The 20,451-nt window shown below is 34.5% G+C and overlaps 3 protein-coding genes, 1 long non-coding RNA gene and 2 pseudogenes across 6 annotated transcripts; 3 read left to right on the top strand and 3 right to left on the bottom strand.

Moving 5' to 3' along the window:
* Positions 1-328: 328 nt before the first annotated feature.
* On the top strand, positions 329-3,947 carry AT2G15240 (UNC-50 family protein). The gene is made up of 10 exons (NM_127085.5): positions 329-630; positions 1,077-1,144; positions 1,565-1,590; positions 1,892-1,982; positions 2,085-2,180; positions 2,548-2,616; positions 2,817-2,875; positions 2,981-3,103; positions 3,198-3,269; positions 3,359-3,947. The coding sequence occupies exons 1-10, from the start codon at positions 541-543 to the stop codon at positions 3,421-3,423; spliced, it is 759 nt and encodes a 252-aa protein (NP_565370.1). The 5' UTR covers positions 329-540; the 3' UTR covers positions 3,424-3,947.
* On the bottom strand, positions 3,946-6,923 carry LIP1 (lipase 1). The gene is made up of 9 exons (NM_127084.3): positions 6,594-6,923; positions 6,396-6,500; positions 6,159-6,299; positions 5,746-5,856; positions 5,523-5,666; positions 5,410-5,450; positions 5,242-5,318; positions 4,663-4,758; positions 3,946-4,521 (listed from the first exon to the last, which is right to left on the bottom strand). The coding sequence occupies exons 1-9, from the start codon at positions 6,735-6,737 to the stop codon at positions 4,199-4,201; spliced, it is 1,182 nt and encodes a 393-aa protein (NP_179126.2). The 5' UTR covers positions 6,738-6,923; the 3' UTR covers positions 3,946-4,198.
* Positions 6,924-8,117: 1,194 nt separating this feature from the next.
* AT2G06385 lies at positions 8,118-8,439 on the top strand. The gene has a single exon (NR_140139.1). It is a non-coding gene; the product is annotated as an other RNA (long non-coding RNA).
* Positions 8,440-9,721: 1,282 nt separating this feature from the next.
* AT2G15220 (Plant basic secretory protein (BSP) family protein) lies at positions 9,722-10,842 on the bottom strand. Its single transcript, NM_127083.3, has one exon. The coding sequence runs from the start codon at positions 10,712-10,714 to the stop codon at positions 10,037-10,039; it is 678 nt and encodes a 225-aa protein (NP_565369.1). The 5' UTR covers positions 10,715-10,842; the 3' UTR covers positions 9,722-10,036.
* A 1,805-nt stretch (positions 10,843-12,647) lies between these two features.
* On the top strand, positions 12,648-15,338 carry AT2G15210 (annotated as a pseudogene; the record flags this gene model as incomplete). The annotated part of the gene is made up of 1 exon: positions 12,648-15,338.
* Positions 15,339-16,160: 822 nt separating this feature from the next.
* On the bottom strand, positions 16,161-20,093 carry AT2G15200 (annotated as a pseudogene; the record flags this gene model as incomplete). Its single annotated transcript has 1 exon — positions 16,161-20,093.
* Between the last annotated feature and the right edge of the window lie 358 nt (positions 20,094-20,451).

Raw genomic sequence — 20,451 nt, 5'->3', positions numbered from 1 at the left:
TGGTTGTTAGTTTACTTGCTTTCTTGTGTATGTCTTTAAGTTGTAAGTGGCTGCCACTGATGTACTTTTCGAAATCGTGAACCTAATGAAAAGAAAACAACACTTAGTAAAAAAAAAGAAAACATCTTTAGTTTATGCAACTCTCAGACTGTTTAGCTTGATTTTCGAGATTATTATTTTTCAAATTATTTATGTAAACTAATTTTTCTAGAAATTAAGTAACGGTTGTGGAGTTGAGTTTTTAATTAGTGTGTGGTTGCTTAAAAAAAATATGATTCACTTTTTAAAAGGAACGGTTTACGACAAAAAAAAAAAACAAAGGAACGGTTTAGTATAATTTGTACCGAACGCAGACCGCAACTGCAAAAAAGAAGCGTCTGGGTGCGATTGCGGTATAAGCGAACAATCCCTAAACCCGAAAATAACCAAAAGGAAAAACGCAGAGAATTCGAACCAGAGAGATCTTTCGAATCAAAACGATCTGAAGAAGAAGAAGAAGAAGAAGAATCAAAATCTGGATCAGAAACAAGGGAGGAGAAGATGTTGCCCACAACTTCCAGATCTCGTTCTTCATCTTCTTCATCCCGAGCTAATCCAATGTTCCTTCAGTACTTTCGTCGTATCGTTAAGGTTCTCTTACTCATAAACATCTCGAGCTTATCGTGGATTGATCTCAGATTTAGGTCGATTTTTAGATAGATTCTTCATTCTCTTAGATCGAATTACGGTGGTAGAGGATGAGAAAACCTCGGATTTAGCTGAATCGATTTGATATTTTGGCTCCGCAGTGTCACTTAGATTTAGCAATTACTGATGAAGTGGCTGTATAGATCACTTTCTGGATGTTTTGTTGGAGTGTTATGATCTGATGATTAAACAAGATTGTTTGAGGATTCTGTAACATTTTTCTTCTTATGAGTTTGGGAATTTGTAAGCATTGATGTATGAATGGTGAAATTTGTTTATGTGATCATACACTATGATGCATATTACATTGTGTTCGAGTTTGACTATTGGGCTATGAAACTCTTTTTTCGTTCTCAGTTTTGTGATCAGTCCTTTTTTGGTCATTGCAGTGGCAGCAAATGGATGTTGAATATACTTTCTGGCAAATGCTTAACCTTTGTACATCTCCGAAAGTTGTGTAAGTCTTTGAAATACTTTCATTTCCTATCTTGAAGGTTCCTTTTGAACGATTACCATCAAAATGTTCCATTTGAAAGGATGATAAGGGAAAACCTAGAACTTGTAAGGTTCTCAAAATGGCAAAAATGGAAAAGTTACCCAGGCTTTTACTAGAGGGCGGATTAGGATGGAATTACCATTTAACTGTGGTTCTAAGTGAATAGAGTTTGAGATGGTTTCACTGCACCTTTGCAATAAGAAATGGAAGAGAGTTTTAACTCTCTGTAAGGCTTATATGTTCTTTTGGGAAGATCAATAGGGTAGTCTAATCCAACAATTTGGAATAGTTTTAGTTCAGTTACTATGCGGTGGCTTAATTTCCAGTTCTTATTCTCGCACTTTTTGTATTTTTTGCATGGGGGCGGCGCTATGGCATCAGCTATCAACACACTAAGTATCACAAACGTAAGCTCAACTTTCAATAGCGAACCCTTATGCTACTGCAACCAGCTTTTATTTTTCTTCTATTTGATTTACCTTTCTGTTTCTGAAAGTACCTTGAGCCATCCACTTTTACAATGAATACCTAGCAAGTGGAGAAGCATCCCCTTGTGACCTTTTCTAGCTGTCCAGCTTTTTGCATAATCTCCTCGTCGTCTTTACTCAAAATTAATGCTAGTATCTGTTAAGGATAAGCTCAAGTATGGTATGGCTTGAAATTTTTAGTGCATTTGCTTTAATTACTCTTATTTTTTCTTTCTCTCAGAAACTAAGAACCAATGGGCACGTGATGACCCTGCGTTTATTGTGATCTGTAGCCTGCTTCTTGTTGTTGCAACTGTAGCCTATTGTGTCACGTAAGTGTTTTGTATATTTGAAGGTTTAGAGTATGAGAGATAATAATTGCCTTGGAAAACGATTTCGTTTTCTGATTTTCGTTGATTATGTCTATACTTCAGGTATGACCATAGTAGCTCTCATGCCGTCGTCGTAGTCGTTTCAGTTTTGTTCACCCATTTCTTAATCACCGGAGCAGTTATAGCTACATGCTGTTGGTAAGTAATTTCTATTATTGCATAGGCATATACATTTGTTGGTGCAAACTCTTATGCAACTTAAATGTTATGCTTGCTCGATGTCTGTTATTCTCATTCGTGCTATAAAGACTGTTACTACCTTTACTACTGGAGTTGCTTATCTGATCTTATTATTCTTGTTTTGCTTATTATATCATGCAAGACAAGCACTCTTAAGATTTGGTACTGAAACCCGTCTTGTGAACATTGCTGGTTTTGTGAATACCACTCTTGCACAAACCTGAATCCTGCTCTATAGTTTTCTTCCTTGTAATTCTACCACAGTTTGAGTCGTTTCTTATATCAAATCTACACGGTTTCTCTGACGCAAGATATGGATTATCAGGTTTTTGACAAATTCTTACCTTCGCGAGGAGACTCCAAACAGTCATGTGGTGGAACAACGCGTTGAATGGTAAGTTTATGGACTGAATCTTATCTTTTCACCTTCACCTCCTTTCTTTGGTTGATTTTTTCCTCTAGAAGATGAGTTAGAACCTCCAAAACAGAAAGTTTCGTGTTTGTAGTTCAGTATCCTTACCATAGTTTCTCTTTTTTTATAATCTCTATCTGTGTGAGATGTTCATGAATTTTCTTTTATGCCTTTCTCTGTAGGCTGTATACATTTGATGTTCACTGCAACTCGTTCTTTCCAATGTTTGTGCTGCTCTACGGTAAACCCAGTTTCAAATACATTATTCAATTCTCCAACCCCTCCTGAAGTTAAGATCTCTGCAAAAAGAGATATATTACTTACAGTTTCATCTTGTATTTTGCAGTCGTACATTACTTCTTATCACCGCTCCTGATAGCACACGGATTCATCCCTTTACTGCTATCGAATCTGCTTTTCATGGTCGGGGCTTCGTACTACCATTATCTTAACTTCCTAGGATATGACGGTGAGTCCCCTAAGATCACTTGTTTCCTTCTTTCACTATTGATCCGTTGTATAACTCTTGAACTAACAAGAAAGTTTGTTATGAATCCATACAGTGCTTCCATTTTTGGAGCGAACAACATTCTTCCTCTACCCAATCGGAGTTGTCATTGTCCTGTCTCCTATTCGTAAGCTCAATCAGAATCATTGGTTTCACAGATATCTTCTTCCTGAAAAGGCGTATACATCATCTTATGTTTATTCTCCATTTTTGCAGTTATCTTAAGCGGATTCAACCCGTCAAGATATTTCATGAACATGTACTTCAGCCAAAGGTTATAAAAAAAACAGCCACATCAGTGGAATCCTTAGGGCTTTTGCACTGCACATACATCATTAAAGTAAGGAACAAGAAGATTGAGAGAGTAATGATTTTCCCTTTTTTACCCGTAACAGATCATCGTAATGCTCAGTTTCTGGTACAACTTCAAAAGGCTACTTAATAGACCAGTAACATTTTCTAAACATGACCCCTCTTAGCAAGTGCTCTGTTAAATGTAGTGGTTTTTTTGGCATCTTTCTTTTGCGGTCATTCATACGTTACGTGTTGCGACTGTCATTGAGTCATAAGTACAAAATCATGATCTCGCAGATTCTGGAAAGTTGTACTAAAGGAAGGACCGGTCAGATATTTGATCTGATGATCATCTCTCTAAGGTTAATGGCTTATGTTATCTTTGGATACAAAATTTGTATCCAACTGCTCACTCTTTTTCATCTTAAAGATCAAAAAGTTGTTTTTGATTGCTATCAATTTTGCATCTAAACGCTGCTGCATCCAACCAAATTAACTTATCCACACAAACAATATCTGGTTTAACAACATGTAAACGTAATAATAACAGAAGGTGTCTGTCTTGTAATTTATCTAAACTCATCGACGACCAATCTATTTCACTTGAGTTACTGGATTGTTCTATCTGTTCATGTCTAGATTGGTGCTAAGTAGCTCTTTGAAGCAGAAAATTTAGTTCAATAGGAAAATATTTACAATCAGATGTGTACATATATTTGTGGAAGATAAATATGTGCAAAGCAGAACAGAGTATTTAGTATTTTACCAACTACTAGACTTAACCTTTGCTCTGAAAAATTGAATCATGTGCTTATAGACATCTTCTTTAGCACTTGAGCCAAGCACAAAGTCAATGTGACCATAATCCTCAAGATATAGTAACTCTGGACTGGAAGGTAGTTCCGCGAGAGTATGTTCCACATCTGTCACATCTGCTAAACCATCAGTTCCACCATACCCCATCCACATTGGTAATGATGCCGGGATGTGGCTTAGTATGAATTCTGGAGGTTTCGACAGCCCATAAGTCCGTAGATTTTTGAAATACCCGTAGTCGTATTGTGCAAAGGTTCCCTTCCGAATCACTGGAGTAAATGATCGTAAAGATCGAATGCATTAGTATGGAAATCAAAAGGGAGTGTGAGTAAGTAAGCTAGGCTATGGATTATGGAACACACAAAAAACTAAGGCAATGAACAAGTTAAATCAAGGATTAGAGATCTTACTTTGGAAAAGATGTCGAATATTCTTGACAGATGATGGGTGAGGCTCGTAATCTAGATAGTATTCTATCTTCGAGGCGTTGAAACAACAATTCGTCCCTGACATTCATTGATGTTAGTTGAAAAGAAAGATTAAAAAGGGGTAAAATCATATACAGAAAGTATCACAGGACATGGAGGCTAATTATTGCCAAAACAAGCTTAAGTGTCATGGTCCGTTGGTCTCTTTAACAATCATAGTAAGTGCTGAAGCTAGAGAAGTTTCTGGTCAATAGATCAATAAACTACAATGCCTGCTGAAACTAAGCCTTATTGTCATCTAGAGGCAATAACAAATGAGCACAGTTAATGGGATTTGGCAATCAAGCTTGCTTTGGTGTAAAAAGGGTTTTGTAGAAGGAAGGTCAGAGCTCTCATTACATAATCTTAAAAACCTTTGTTTCTTCAGTTCCAAAAAAACCACCATTTCACATTGATTTATGTAATTCTATGTTCTTCTTCTCACACTTACCGAACCGATATATAAAAGAGAATATTTTTTGTCAACAGTTCACTACAGGGAGATTAGAGGAAGAGAAAAACCTGTTATGGATGTGAGGAAATCAGTGCAATCCATATGCCCTTCGCATAACGAATCAACAAGTTTAACTAACATATCACTGAAAACACAGAATAAATCCATCAGATGGTTAGTAAAGAAACGTCACATTATATCAACACACGATAACTAGATGAGACAGAAGTCACAACCTTCTAAAGTTTATTTGATGCAGCCCAAGAGCAACTACCATCTGTAAACAGTAGCACACGTGTTAACTTGATTCTTTGAAATCGCTTTAATGATGCTCGAGAGCCAAGAATACCTGATCGAGATGCATAAAAACCATTCTTTCAACAAGAGGAGCTGTGACATGATCCAAATATGATATTGGACAAAGCAACGCAGCTGCTTCAACCATTTCCGCAACATGCGGCTGAGTAAGAGCAGCAAAAGACATGATAGTCCCCTATCAAACAAATTAAAAGGAGTTAGCTTATTAAAAATCAACAAAAGGGTAACTTATATGATTTCAGAAGAATAATAACCTGAGAATGTCCAACAAGGAAAATTTTGGAGTTTGAAATTGAATACAGATACTGAATCATTTCTGCCAAGTCATACATTGCCAAATCTTGCCAACTCCAGTCCCAAAACTCCTGCATATATATAAGCAATTAAGCATTACTTTTCTTAACTATGGCCATATTCTTATAATGTCAACTACATTATCCACATCTCCTGTTCTTGCCAGCATTAATCACTTTAATAACATCAAATCACGTATAAGGAATCACCATTAAGCCTCATAAACAATGGCCATATGTTAAACTATTCCTCAACATAAAAAAAGTGAAAGCAGAGAAACACATAATTTGATGGTGTACCAAACCTAAGATGCACATTTTCAGGTGAAGCTCATACATAAAGAGGAACCAAGACAAGAGAAGTCTCTGCATACCTTATCAGTGTCAGACAAAGTTACATGTCCATAACTGTAACGTGTACCACGAACATTTCCAACCCAAACATCAAACCCATGATCAGCAAGAATGAAACCTAGTGACTCTTTTGGTGAATTCAAGAACCACACATCTCCAGCCTAATAATCAAAACAAACCCACCAAAAAAGATACGATTTTTAACAATTTTAAACCAATTTCACCAAGAAAAGTTAAAGCCTTTAAACAAGATATACCATAAAGAGACCGTGCTGAAGCAAAACAGGTGGACCAGATTGAAGTCTTGGACCAAGAGAAGCTACACGTTGAAGAGCTAATATGTAACCATCCTTTGTTTGAATCTACAAAACCAAATAAAGTTGAGATTTTTCTACGACTGATTCAATGAAATCTTGATTATAAGAAAGAGTGATAATAAAAGATGAGATTTGTACACTGTGTTCAGTGCAGGAGTAATTAGCGGGATGAATGAGATCAGCGCAGAGAGAATTGACCGGAGATCCATGGAGGAGATGGGACTGTGTTAAGGCGGAGAAGATCGTAAGAGAGGTCAATACGGCGACGAGCAACCATTTCATCGTCGCCGGTGACGGGACTGTTTCTATCTGAAAATTTTCAAATTACCCTTTTTTGTCTTCTCGTGGATTTTTTAGGCCCCAAAACAGAAAATTCTTATCGTGGATTTGTAAGTTTATAAGTGTTATATTTCTTACGAGTTTAGTTAATGAATGATTACAACTACACGAAAGTGTTTTTTATTCGACCATGATGACTTTAAAACTTCACAATCAGATTCTACCATTATTATCTCTGACTTATTAATATCAATTTAGTAAAAACTTTAGAATAATATATATTTTTAATTTTTATTAAAATCTAATCAGATTTGGATTTTCGGGTCAATATTCAAGACAACAGTTACCAAATAAGGTAAAAGAAAAAATTCATGACGACGACGGCTCGAGAATCGGAATTCGGTGATGACTGAAGGCAAAAGAGTCAGACATAGTTTTTGGCGGATTCAAAGAGAACAGCTTTGTGCATCTCAGGCATGCGATCTACGATAGGAGATTCAAATTTCCTCGGTCGATCACGCCACCGATGCACTAGACCCGCCACACTTTTCAAGGTATGACCAACTCTCCAACAACCGGCTCTGCATTGTTAGATCCCAGTTTATCAGGTTTCTTAAAATGGGATCTAACAATGTAGAGCCGGTTGTTGGAGAGTTGATCATACTTTGGAATCTTATTTTAAGCAACCTGATAAACTGGGATTTAACGTCTCAAGCCACCACCAGAAAATCTAAGAAACTTTCGAGTCAAAATCTCATCAATCCGGTCTGATAGAAACCATTACGGTGGATCCAGAGGCTTATTGGCTCATAGTCCCTCATGACAGGATTAGTCGTTGACCACCAAATAGAACTACAAAACTCACCGTTTCTCCGACAATCTTCGTTGTAACCGCATATTCTAACTCATCAGTTGAGCCAAGGGGATCTCCAAACAACCACCAACGTCCTCAACTAGCATCATGCTCAAAGAGACCTCTACCGACAAATAAGAGCTACCGCTACATCATTGGAGGAGACACCACACCACCGTAGACAGATATGGGATTCGACTCAGCATTGTTCCTTGAGAAACAAGGGATCAGCCGGCAATTAAGCTCAAAAAATGGAGAAAAATTAAATTTTAGATCTTTATATGGAGTAATCTTTTCAAATGAATTAAAAAAAATTTATATGAAAATTTGATCAATCAAATACTTATTAAGAATAAGTGTGGGACACATGTCCCACCTCCTTTCATTGTAGATATGCCAACGGATTTAAATGCCTCACCTCTTTTTACTGTAGATCTGCCACACACGACGGATTTAGACCTGGATCCGTCATGAGTGTGGACATCAGATTTTGTGGTTTTCATCTTCGCGTTTGACTTTTTTGGCTCCGATGGATCTTTTCCTATGGGTTGGTTGTTCCTCTAATAGGCATGGGTGGTCTTTCTCTTTTTTTTTTTTTGTATTTTTAATATCGTGTTTCTGCAATTATTCTCTTTTGGGCTTAGCACAATTTATTGTTTTACACATAATTTTTAAAATATCATAAATATGAAAACCTTTGACACAAAAAAGGTAGAAAACCAGAACTTAAGGCTTGATTGGTTCTCCCTCTACCACCCGCAAACACAGCGTTTACGGTTGGTAGCGATTGTTAGCGGTTGTTAGCGATTGACACCAATCATAAAAACCGCTAGACATCGCTTTGGACCGCTCAAAATTGTCCGTTTTCAAAAGCTCCTTCCCGCAAGCGTTTGCGGTTGCGGGCGATAGCGGTTAGGTTAAAAATAAATCTTTTTTAATTAAATTAAATAATTGTGGCTTCCACCCAAACTCTAATCACTATAATTAAAATAATCTAATCTGTGATATATCTTATTTTTATTAGAAAACCTTAATCAATATATTGTAACCCTATTGTCTCAATTATGGCATCCGATGAAAATCAAAATCAAGAATCAAACATAAGTATCATCTATCATTTTATTCATTCATTAGCTAGTGTAATTTTTTAACTATTTCATAGCATCGTTGTTTTTATTTTATTTTGTATTCTTTTTAGTTTTTTGATTGAATACATGTTTCGATTTGTTTTTTTGATTAAAAATCATTTGGTCGGACAAGGTGATATATTGTATTTTTATTTGGTCAGAAAATCAAGTTTTCTAATATTATCAATTTATCATAATATACTGTATATTTATTTCTTTTAATAGTAATATATTATATTTATTTTGGTTATTTTTTATTTAATTACTATCGTACCCACTGGTTTACCAGTCATAAAACTCCCGCAAACGTACCCATTATCAAACGCTCAACCAATCGTTCAAAACGCTTGATAACGCTTGAAACTGCAACCGCCCATTTCCGCAAACTCCCGCAACCGCAACCGTACCCATTGCGTTTAAACCAGTGAGGCCTTAGAAAATACATCAAAATAAAGATAAAGGTTTGGAAAATTATCTGATAGGGTTGCACGAAACTTTCGAAAAATCAACTCGTGGTCAATAATAACAAAAACAATTTTTGTCGAACTAGAGATTCACTCCAAAAAAAATATAATGATGGAATCGATCTCTTCCAAAACAAAATTTGTGGCGAAAGCTTTAAAATAGTAGAAATACAATTTATAATCTTGGTTTCCAGTAGACACGTACAAGAGATTACAAATTATTTTAAAGACTAGTTTATTTAACTTTGTTCAACGTTTTACTTTGACCGAAGTCACCTATTTATTAATCTATAATCATATTTAATATTAGCATAAGTTTTTTTTTTTTTTAAATGTTAAAATAAATTAATCTAATCGTGTTGAGGTTTTTCCAAAACCATTTGTGGCAAGAGCTCTAATATAATACAAATATAATGTATAATCTTAGTTTCCATTGAAAACGTGCACGAGATTACAAATTATTCCAAAGACTGATTTATTTAACTTTGTTCAAAGTTTTATTTTGACCGAAGTCACCTATTTAATCATGTCGTTTAATTGTTGCGAGACGTTAACTTTATATTCCCATAGATTTTACTTCTTTTTTCTTCTCACATACCTTAATGGACAATTACAAGAAAGAGTTTTTATTCGGCCACGATTACGAATAAACAGTGACATAACGTTCTAAATCAACCCCCAATATATTTTCTTTGACTAAACATACAATACCATTTTTAGCAAGAGCTTATATTTTAATACAAAGAGTGTAATGTATGTGTTTTCCAATAGAAACTTAACAACACCATATTTTTCATTTTATTCACCATTTTATTTTATTTTCATTACCATATTGAGATTATTTTGTATCGTTTGTATTCATTGACCATACTTGGCCTTGTACTCTCTCCATAATTGATTCACGTCTTTCCCAAGCAAATCAACGAAGAAGCCATCACTATAACCATTCCTCATCTTCTTGTTCAGCTCGGCCACAAACCCATTCCTCAAACCGTTACAATAATCCAAGAACCTCGCGGTAACGTCATAACCTTGATCCCACCTATCACCACGACCAGGCCCGACCCAATGACTTGGAGCGTAACCCGCTTTCAGCCTCACGTAATCCGCTATCCCTTCGATAAGCCCACCCGGAGCCCGACCCGCACCGTTCCACTGCCAAGAATGGACCACCTCATGATAAACTACACCGGTAAATTCCCTCTTTACATCTCCCGATACACCCGCGAGATATCCCACGTTGAAATGTATCTCGTTTGCAGAGTTGTACGCTACTCCGTCACCGTTCTCCATGAACAGTGTGATCTTTGTAACTGACTTTCTGTCTGAAGGGTTGGTTTGTTGGAACAAACGCCACACAAAGTCTGTCGCAGATCTTAGTGTCTGTGTGCCGTAGCTTATGCCACCGATCTCTCCCCGGAATCTCCTTCCTCCGGTAGAGTCACCGGAATTGTCGACGACCGAGTAGTCAACAGCATTAACTAATGAGACAACGAGCATCAGAGAGATTACAAAAAAGATTTTGTGAAACGTCATCTTTGTATTTTGCTTGTATTTTGGGACAATGATCTGTTTTGATTTAGATGGATGTATTTATAGAGAAAATAAATGGATTTGTGAGAAAAATAATCAAGATGGTGATTGGTCAATCAAAGACCTTTTCTTCGGCAGTGTCCCATTATCTAAGTTTTGTACAAATGCGACTTGGTATTTTTATTTTATATGTTGGTAGAAGAAACTACGACCGGTCTTTCTTTTATTTTGTCATTAAAACAAACTACAATGTGTGTGTAACTAACTTACTATTCTTTTAGGAAATTTGAGTTTGTTATACTATCTTTTTTTAAGTCGAAGAAGAGTGATTCATTCACTATAATTGTAGACTGTACTAAAAGTTTTTAGCTGTATATTACGTCAACTAATTATAAGGGTTTTATACAAAACAATTATCAAAGTCGTCTATTTTTACAATTTTACCATATACGTCGAAAAAATACAAAATAATCTCATGAAATTTAAAATAGTAGACAATAAACCTCATTTTTAAATTTTATATATATATATTGTAAACGTTTTTACGATTACTTACATTTGTTTTTAAAAAATCTAATGATATAGTTGACCTTATCATCTCGAAGTCTTCGATTTGATATATTATTTAGCAAAATTTTGAGAATTTGACAATAGCGAAAAAACTATATTGCGTATTATTTTTAACTTCCTATGATAATTCTGTATTTTTTGGACGTGAAAAATAAAATTACAAAAATAGAAGATTTTGAGAATTGTTTTGCACAAAAACCTATTTATAAAGTAGAATAGGCCAGTTAAATAATTACTAACAATTGTATGTCAAAAGAATTAGAATAATTCACTCTAATGCCCTTTTCTCAATGCCCTTTTGCAACTCTACCCTTTTTTTTCCCACTTTCATTTCTACCCTTTCTAATACTTTTCTCCCCAAATTACCTTTAATGAGCTACCCACAGACCTAATTCATTTCTTCACTCTCTCTCTTCTTCCTCCATCGGAAATTGTGAATGCCGTTGAATCCCATGCCGTCGGAAATAGTGAGTTTACTCGCCGTGAAAACCCATCTTCGCCGTCGTAAGTAGAGCTGTGTGTCGTCGTCGAATCTCTTGCGTTTCCCAGGTTTGATTTTATAATGTTAGCTTAAATCTTCGTTTTCGAATTGGTTTATTCGATTTTTGTTGTTGATTATGTGAATTCGTTATTTGAATCCTGATTCAATCGACAGTTTGACATTTGCTTCAGCTTCGAATTTGAATTTTGTTTGAGATTTGATGATTGAATTTGTTTCTAAAATCCTTGTACATTCGTTATACTGTTCTAAAATCCTTTTGAATTCGTTATACTGTTTCGTGATAGATTTGCTTATGTGAATTCGTTATACTATTTCGTAATAGATTTTGGTTCTGATTTAGTGTTTACCTCTTTTGCATATGCTTTCGTGATAGATCTATGTCACTTACGCTTTAAAACGATTTGTAAACCATATTAACCACTTTTCAAAGCTTTTAAAATCCCTTGTAAATTATTTTATGCTACTTACTTACGCTTTAAAACGATTTATAAACCATGTTAACCACTTTTCAAAGCTTTTAAAATCCCTTGTAAATTATTCTATGCTACTTACTTACGCTTTAAAACAATTTGTAAACCATGTTAACCACTTTTCAAAGCTTTTAAAATCCCTTGTAAATTATTCTATGCTACTTACTTACTCTTTAAAACGATTTGTAAACCATGTTAACCACTTTTCAAAGCTTTTAAAATCCCTTGTAAATTATTCTATGCTACTTACTTACTCTTTAAAACGATTTGTAAACCTTGCTTCTCTCTGTAGTGACAGTGTTTTTGTAGGTGTTGATTTTGTTGTTATTTATCTTATCAGGTTATAATGCTAGAATTGTATTCTGTTTGTGGCTTGTGGAAGTTGACAAACAATATGACTTGGGAATTTGAATTAGACATTGAATTGGGAGCTTCTTTAGTGCTCATTGATGAGCACATTACCTATCACGCGTTGGTTGATATTCTTGTAGAGGATTTTCAAATAGATAGTTCAACCAATTCTTTGAAGCTTAGTTACAAGTTAGTCTCCACGTCTACAACCATACAATCTCATCCTCTTTATACTAGGAACGATAGACAGCTTGCAACTTTTATGCACAAATTCTCACAGAGTGGAGGATTGCTTCAGTTATGTTTGACTATAGAGCAAATTTCTGTGACAGTTGAGCAGGTTTTTCAATAACCTTCTTGTGTTATAATTTTAAAAATCCTTGTAAAATCATTATTAAGTCAGTGATTGTGCTTATTATAGGCTGAGACTACTTCAAATCCTTTTGTTTCTCATTCTGTCCCTAATGCTCAGGTACTAATCGTTTTAAAAATCCTTGTAAAATCATTATTAACGTTTTTAAACCCCTTTTAAAAATCCTTGTAAAATCATTATTAACGTTTTTAAACCCCTTTTAAAAATCCTTGTAAAATCATTATTAAGTCAGTGATTGAGTTTATTACAGGCTGAGACGACTTCAAATCCTTTTGCTTCTCATTCTGCATCTACTACTCAGGTAATAATCCTTTTAAAAAATCTTGTAAAATCATTATCGTTTTTAAACCCCTTTTAAAAATCCTTGTAAAATCATTATTTAAGATAGATTGATGTTTGAGGTAAGCTTTTTATTTTGGCAGTCGAGGTTAACCTCTAGGATTATTGAGGCGTGTGTATCTGAAACATCTAGTATTCTTGATCAACAGTATTCTAGTTATGCGTTTTCAACTGGTCTAAGTGATGCTGATTCTTTGTTTATTGGAAAAAATTTCAAAGACAAAGATGAAATGGTATTCACGTTGCGGATGTTTGCAGTGAAGCACAACTTTGAGTTTCATACAGTGAAATCAGATCTCACGAGGTATGTTCTTCATTGTATTGATGAAAACTGTAGTTGGAGACTACGTGCAACTAGGGCTGGTGGATCCGAGAGTTATGTTATTCGGAAGTATGTTAGTCATCACAGTTGTGACTCTTCATTAAGGAATGTTAGTCATCGTCAAGCATCTGCAAGGACATTAGGAAGATTGATAAGTAACCATTTTGAAGGAGGAAAACTTCCCCTCAGACCTAAACAGCTGATAGAAATATTTAGAAAAGATCATGGAGTTGGAATCAATTATTCGAAGGCTTGGAGAGTTCAAGAACATGCAGCAGAACTTGCGAGGGGTTTACCTGATGATAGTTTTGAGGTTTTACCGAGGTGGTTCCACAGGGTACAAGTGACGAATCCAGGTTCTATCACTTTTTTCAAAAAAGATTCTGCTAATAAGTTTAAGTATGCGTTTCTGGCTTTTGGTGCATCAATTAGAGGTTATAAGTTGATGAGAAAAGTCATATCTATTGATGGTGCCCATCTGACATCAAAGTTTAAAGGGACTTTGCTTGGTGCCTCAGCTCAGGATAGGAATTTTAATTTGTATCCTATTGCTTTTGCAATAGTTGACTCTGAAAATGACGCATCATGGGACTGGTTTTTGAAGTGTTTGCTGAATATAATCCCTGATGAGAATGATTTAGTTTTTGTGTCTGAACGAGCTGCTTCTATTGCAAGCGGACTTTCAGGGAATTATCCACTTGCTCATCATGGACTTTGCACTTTTCATTTGCAAAAAAACTTGGAAACCCATTTCAGAGGTTCTTCACTTATTCCAGTTTACTATGCGGCTTCTAGAGTTTACACGAAGACAGAATTTGATTCTTTGTTCTGGGAAATCACTAATAGTGATAAAAAGTTAGCACAATATCTTTGGGAGGTACATGTTAGGAAATGGTCTCGAGCTTATTCTCCTTCAAATCGGTACAACATCATGACATCTAATCTAGCTGAATCTGTTAATGCCTTGTTGAAACAGAACCGCGAGTATCCGATTGTTTGCCTATTTGAGTCAATCAGATCTATTATGACAAGATGGTTTAATGAGCGACGTGAAGAGAGTAGTCAACATCCGTCTGCTGTTACTATAAATGTAGGGAAGAAAATGAAAGCGTCATATGATACTTCAACACGATGGCTTGAGGTTTGTCAAGTTAATCAAGAAGAGTTTGAGGTAAAAGGAGATACCAAAACGCATTTGGTTAATCTGGACAAAAGGACTTGCACATGCTGTATGTTTGATATTGATAAATTTCCTTGCGCACATGGAATTGCTTCTGCTAACCATATCAATCTGAACGAAAACATGTTTGTTGATGAGTTTCATTCTACTTACAGGTTTTATCTCTATTCTTCACAACTTTACAGGCGTTTTTAAATGTTTTAATATCTCTTTTTATGGTTTTATCTGTGTTTATGTGGTTTTAATCTCAGTTTACATCGCTGTAATTTACAGGTGGCGTCAAGCATATTCAGAGAGCATTCACCCAAATGGTGATATGGAATATTGGGAGATTCCAGAAACTATTAGTGAAGTTATTTGTCTCCCACCTTCTACTCGTGTACCTAGTGGCAGACGGAAGAAAAAGAGGATACCTTCTGTTTGGGAGCATGGACGGTCTCAGCCAAAACCAAAATTACACAAATGCAGTAGGTGTGGTCAGTCGGGTCACAACAAATCAACTTGTGTTGCTGCAATTTAGATATATCTTTATCTCCAAAGAATTGAATATTGTTGGGTTTTTTAATATTTTCTTCATTGTGTCGTGTCATTACTCTCGTTTGTTAAAATTACTATCAAACTTTTACAAGTAATTTTGAAGGTTATTCCAATATTTTACCTTTTAAAATCTCTTGTAAAATCTTGTTTAAAACGTCTGTTTAAATCCTTTTAAAATACCTTGTAAATCTTTCGTTATGCCACTTACATATACTTTAAACGATTGTAAATCAAGTTAAACACTTTTACATGCTTTTAACTTGAATCTTTTAAAATGTCTTGTAAGTCGTTTACTAAAATTACTATCAAACTTTACAAGTAATTTTAATAGTAATTCCAATAATTTACCTTTTTAACATATTTTGTAAAAGCCTTTTTAAAACGTCTTTGAAAATCCTTTTAAAATACCTTGTAAATATTTCGTTATGCCACTTACATATACTTTTAACAATTGTGAATCAAGTTAAACACTTTTACAAGCTTTTAAAATTCCTTATAAATCATTTTCTGACATTAACTTATTCTTCTTAAACGATTGTTAATCAAGTAAACCCCTTTTAAAAGCTTTTAAAATCCCTTGTAAATCATGCTTTACCACTTTATTATCCTTAAAAACCGATAGCAAACCATGTAAGCTGTTTATGCCTTTAAAATCACTTGTAAATCATGACAATTCTTATAAAACCATAAACAGTTGACAATAGTAAAGCATTTTGATTAGATTTGACAGTCATAATTAAAATACAAGTACAATCATAGATTCCAAATAACAAAAGTAAAATAAACATGTTTGAAATAAGTCAGTCTAAAGAACTAAATCCATTTTTGCCTTAGTAGCTCTGTCCTTCTCTACCTGCAAATAAAATTCAACCTGTAAGTTATTTTTTGCATAACAATAATATTCAAGTTTTTAAAGATATATCGTTATACAAAAGAAGAGTTTAACACTAACCATTATTATCTTGCAGATTTGTTCAGCTAGTTATTTCACTTCTGGATGAGCTCGAGGCAGTTTGTCAGGATGAATGAGTAACGTTGCTTTCTTTAATGCTAATTTGTATTTCTTCTCGTCCCACATATCCCAAATTTCGACTTTTTGCCATTTACTGTCGGGCCAAAGAATCTGAAATGTAAAAATTCCAAAATGATTAGAATTAAAATCTTTTGCAACAAAACAATGATGTAATTTAACTTACTTCTTCAAGTGACGATAGTAGATCTCTTATTAATTTGTTTTTCGCCCATTTTTTAACTTTTATGTCAATTTCTTCCATTACTTCCTAACTCAACATGACCGGCGTTAAAGGAGTTTGAACTGATACAAAAAAAAAAAAAAAAAATAGAAGTTCTTTATCAAGGCAAATCATCTGTGAATGTAAAAAGAACTTACGACTGCTCTGTCCCTGGGTGATTTCTTCTTCTTGCGTAGAGAGTGGTGTTTGATTAACATCTTCATCATCTTTCTTGGTCTCTCTTGGAACCTGTAAACAAAAACATCAAAACAAAATTTTATTTTTTGACAATTTTATCATGTCTTTTTAAACAATTAAGGAATGCAGACCTCTGTTGTTTCTTCTTTTTGACGTTGTGATTCTTTCTCTGTGGGTGCAGTCCCATTATCTTCATCATCTGACAAAATTACATATGCTTCTTGATCTTCAGTCTCATCATGTTTATCATGTTCTTCTACGTTTTCTTCTTTTGGAACCTGTAAACCAAAACATCAAAACAAATTTTTATTTTTTGACAATTTTATCATGTCTTTTTAAACAATTAAGGAATGCAGACCTCTGTTGTTTCTTCTTTTTGAGGTTGTGATTCTTTCTCTGTGGGTGTAGTCCCATTATCTTCATCATCTGACAAAATTACATATGCTTCTTGATCTTCAGTCTCATCATGTTCATCATGTTCTTCTACGTTTTCTTCTTTTAAAACCTGTAAACCAAAACATCAAAACAAAATTTTTATTTTTTGACAATTTTATCATGTCTTTTTAAAAAGTTAAGGAAAGCAGACATTTGTTTCTTCTTTTTTTTTTTTGTGATTCTTTCTCTGTGGGTGCAGTATCATTATCTTCATCATTTGACAAATTTATATACGCTTCTTGATCTACAGCATCATTATATTCATCATGTTCTTCTACTTTTTCTTCTTTTCCTTCTTCTCTTTCCATTTCTTCATCGCCTTGTTTGGGATTTTTCTTGTTTTCCTATTTCTTCAACATTGCAAGTAGAATGATGATCTCTGTATTCAACCTGTATAAATAATTACAAGTTCCCAAATACAAGCCAGGAAACAGTTATTAGTCATGTAAATCACTTTTAAAAAGCTTTTAAAATCCGTTGTAAAATCTTATCGAACACTGCCTACCCGTTAAAAACGAATTTCAATCTTTTAAAGCCCCATTAAGAAGTCTTTAAAATCCCTTGTAAATACATATCTAACACTGCCTATCTTTTTAAAACGGCTAAAAATCTTTAAAACACGATTTATAAGGTTTTTAAAATCCTTTGTAAAAACACATACTTTTTCTTCTTCCTCTTCTTTTCCTTCTTCCTCTTGCTTTTCTTCTTCCCCTTCCATTTCTTCATCGCCTTGTTTGGGGATTTCTTGTTTTTCTTTCCCTTCATCGCCTCTGTATTCAACCTGTATATAAAATTACAAGTTTTATAACTACAAGTTACTCATGTAAATCACTTTTTAAAAAGCTTTTAAAATCCGTTGTAAATACTTATCGATCACTGCCTATCCTTTAAAACGAATTTAAATCTTTAAAACCCCATTAAGATGTCTTTAAAATCCCTTGTAAAAACACATACCTTTTCTTCTTCCTCTTCTTTTCCTTCTTCCTCTTGCTTTTCTTCTTCCCCTTCCATTTCTTCATCGCCTTGTTTGGGGATTTCTTGTTTTTCTTTCCCTTCGTCGCCTCTGTATTCAACCTGTATATAAAATTACAAGTTTTATAACTACAAGTTACTCATGTAAATCACTTTTAAAAAGCTTTTAAAATCCGTTGTAAAATCTTATCGAACACTGCCTATCCTTTAAAAACGAATTTCAATCTTTTAAAACCCCATTAAGAAGTCTTTAAAATCCCTTATAAATACATATCTAACACTGCCTATCTTTTAAAAACGGCTAAAAATCTTTAAAACACGATTTATAAGCTTTTAAAATCCCTTGTAAAAACACATACCTTTTCTAATTCCTCTTCTTTTCCTTCTTCCTCTTGCTTTTCTTCTTCCTGCTCCTTTTTTTCGTCCTCTTCTTTTTGTTCTTCTCTAGTATAACTGGCAGGAACTCTTTCGATGCCTAAATAGCCCTCCAGCCTTCCAATTTTCTTCTTAAGAACCTCACAATTTTCATATACCAGTTTTACCTTCTCACCAAAGGACATTGATTTCCTTTTTCTGCTTTGATGCACAACTGTTTCAATTGCAGGTTTCAAGACATGATCAATTCTTCCTTGATGTCCTTGTTCCACTTGAATCCATCCCTGACACCAATCCTTCTTGCTCATTCTATATCCTTTGATTACAAGATCAAAAACATCCAACAGATCCTTGTCTTCAGGATTCTTCTGTGAAACCAAGTGGTCGTATTCATGAGTATGAACACCAACTATTGGTGTCACTTCAACCTGCAAAGATAAACAAAATTCCAAACTGTGTAAAAATAATGTACAATTCTTAATTAACCTTTTAAAATCCGTTGTAAATAGTTTAAATTGCTTTTAACCCTTTGTAAATCTTTAAAACTTGATTGTAAAAACTATTGTAAAACATACTCTTTATTTATAAACAGTGTTTAAAACATAAAAAAAGCCACAGCTAAGAAAATGTACCTTGTCACCATCTGCTATCATTGTTATAGCTTTTGCACTTGGAGATGATGTTGATCTCCATTGGAGAATTAATGGAATATTTCCACTAGACGATTCATCTCTAGTGCCAAACTTTTCTCCCAACTTCTGAACCGATGATAATGCCCATATCTGAATTGATTGAACAAATCCAAATAGACCATATTGTTTCCTTAACAAATAGTCATTACCGATTCTCTTCACTTCAGTTACCAAATATGAGTACACAATCTGCGCCCATGGATACTTACAGAACTTTTCGAAATCAGTAGCTCTCTTCAGATTCTCAATTGGCAGCATTGTAGTCGGATTTCGAGCTAGCAATATGCCCTCCACTAGTAACGAACCCGCCAATCTTAGTCTCTCCTCTGGCTGCATTTTTTTGGAACGCTTTTCCAAAACATATGTAAGATCTAAAAAAGTCATTTCCTTGTTAATCCACACATCTTTTTTCTGCTTTCTCTTCAAAGTCTGATTATCTTTTATCCACCACTTTTCTTTCTTCTTTCTCTTCACATTTGGACTGCTTCCCGATGCATCATCCATTGGAAGTCCTGTTGTTATGATAAATTCTCTCAGGGAGAATCGCATAGGTTGATCAGCAAATACAAACCACAATTCGTCATTGTTGGTTAGTATTCTTCTCTGGAGTAAATGATGAACGATATGGCTTGAAAATGCTAAGTCCATTTTAGCGAATTCCACTATAGGACCCAAGAATGTGTCCATTAATGTGTTGAACTCTATCGGCTCTAAAGCTTTCCTGACAGTCGAGACAATTTTGAAGGATGAATGCTTTGATACCCTTGTAATATTATCTACTTCGCTGCCTGGTTGGAACAGTCTTTTAGGGAAGAACAGTTTCTTTGTACTCATATTTCTCAAAACCTGATTAAATACATTAACACAGTCATTAAATTAACACAGTTTTGAAATAGTTTTAAAAATCATTTTTGTAAATCTATTATGCATTTATAGTTTTCGAAACATAAACATAGTCATTACAAGTCGTTTAAAGAACTTTAAAAACCCTCGTAAAACTATTTTTCAAAGTCATTGCAAGTCGTTTTAAGACTTTAAAAACCCTTGTAAAACACAGTCATTACTCCATAATCCTTTTTAAAGACCGTTTTGAAACCATTCCAAAAACAAAATTTTAATCTTTTTCAAAGAACACAGCCGCTGAAAATAGAAACAAAAAAAACTTTTCCAAACCAACTCCAATCAACTGGTA

Source organism: Arabidopsis thaliana, chromosome 2 (genome assembly GCF_000001735.4).
Source record: "Arabidopsis thaliana chromosome 2, partial sequence".
Classification (NCBI taxonomy): domain Eukaryota; kingdom Viridiplantae; phylum Streptophyta; class Magnoliopsida; order Brassicales; family Brassicaceae; genus Arabidopsis; species Arabidopsis thaliana.
Note: the sequence above shows the minus strand (reverse complement) of the source record. Positions and strands in the feature narration are given on the sequence as shown.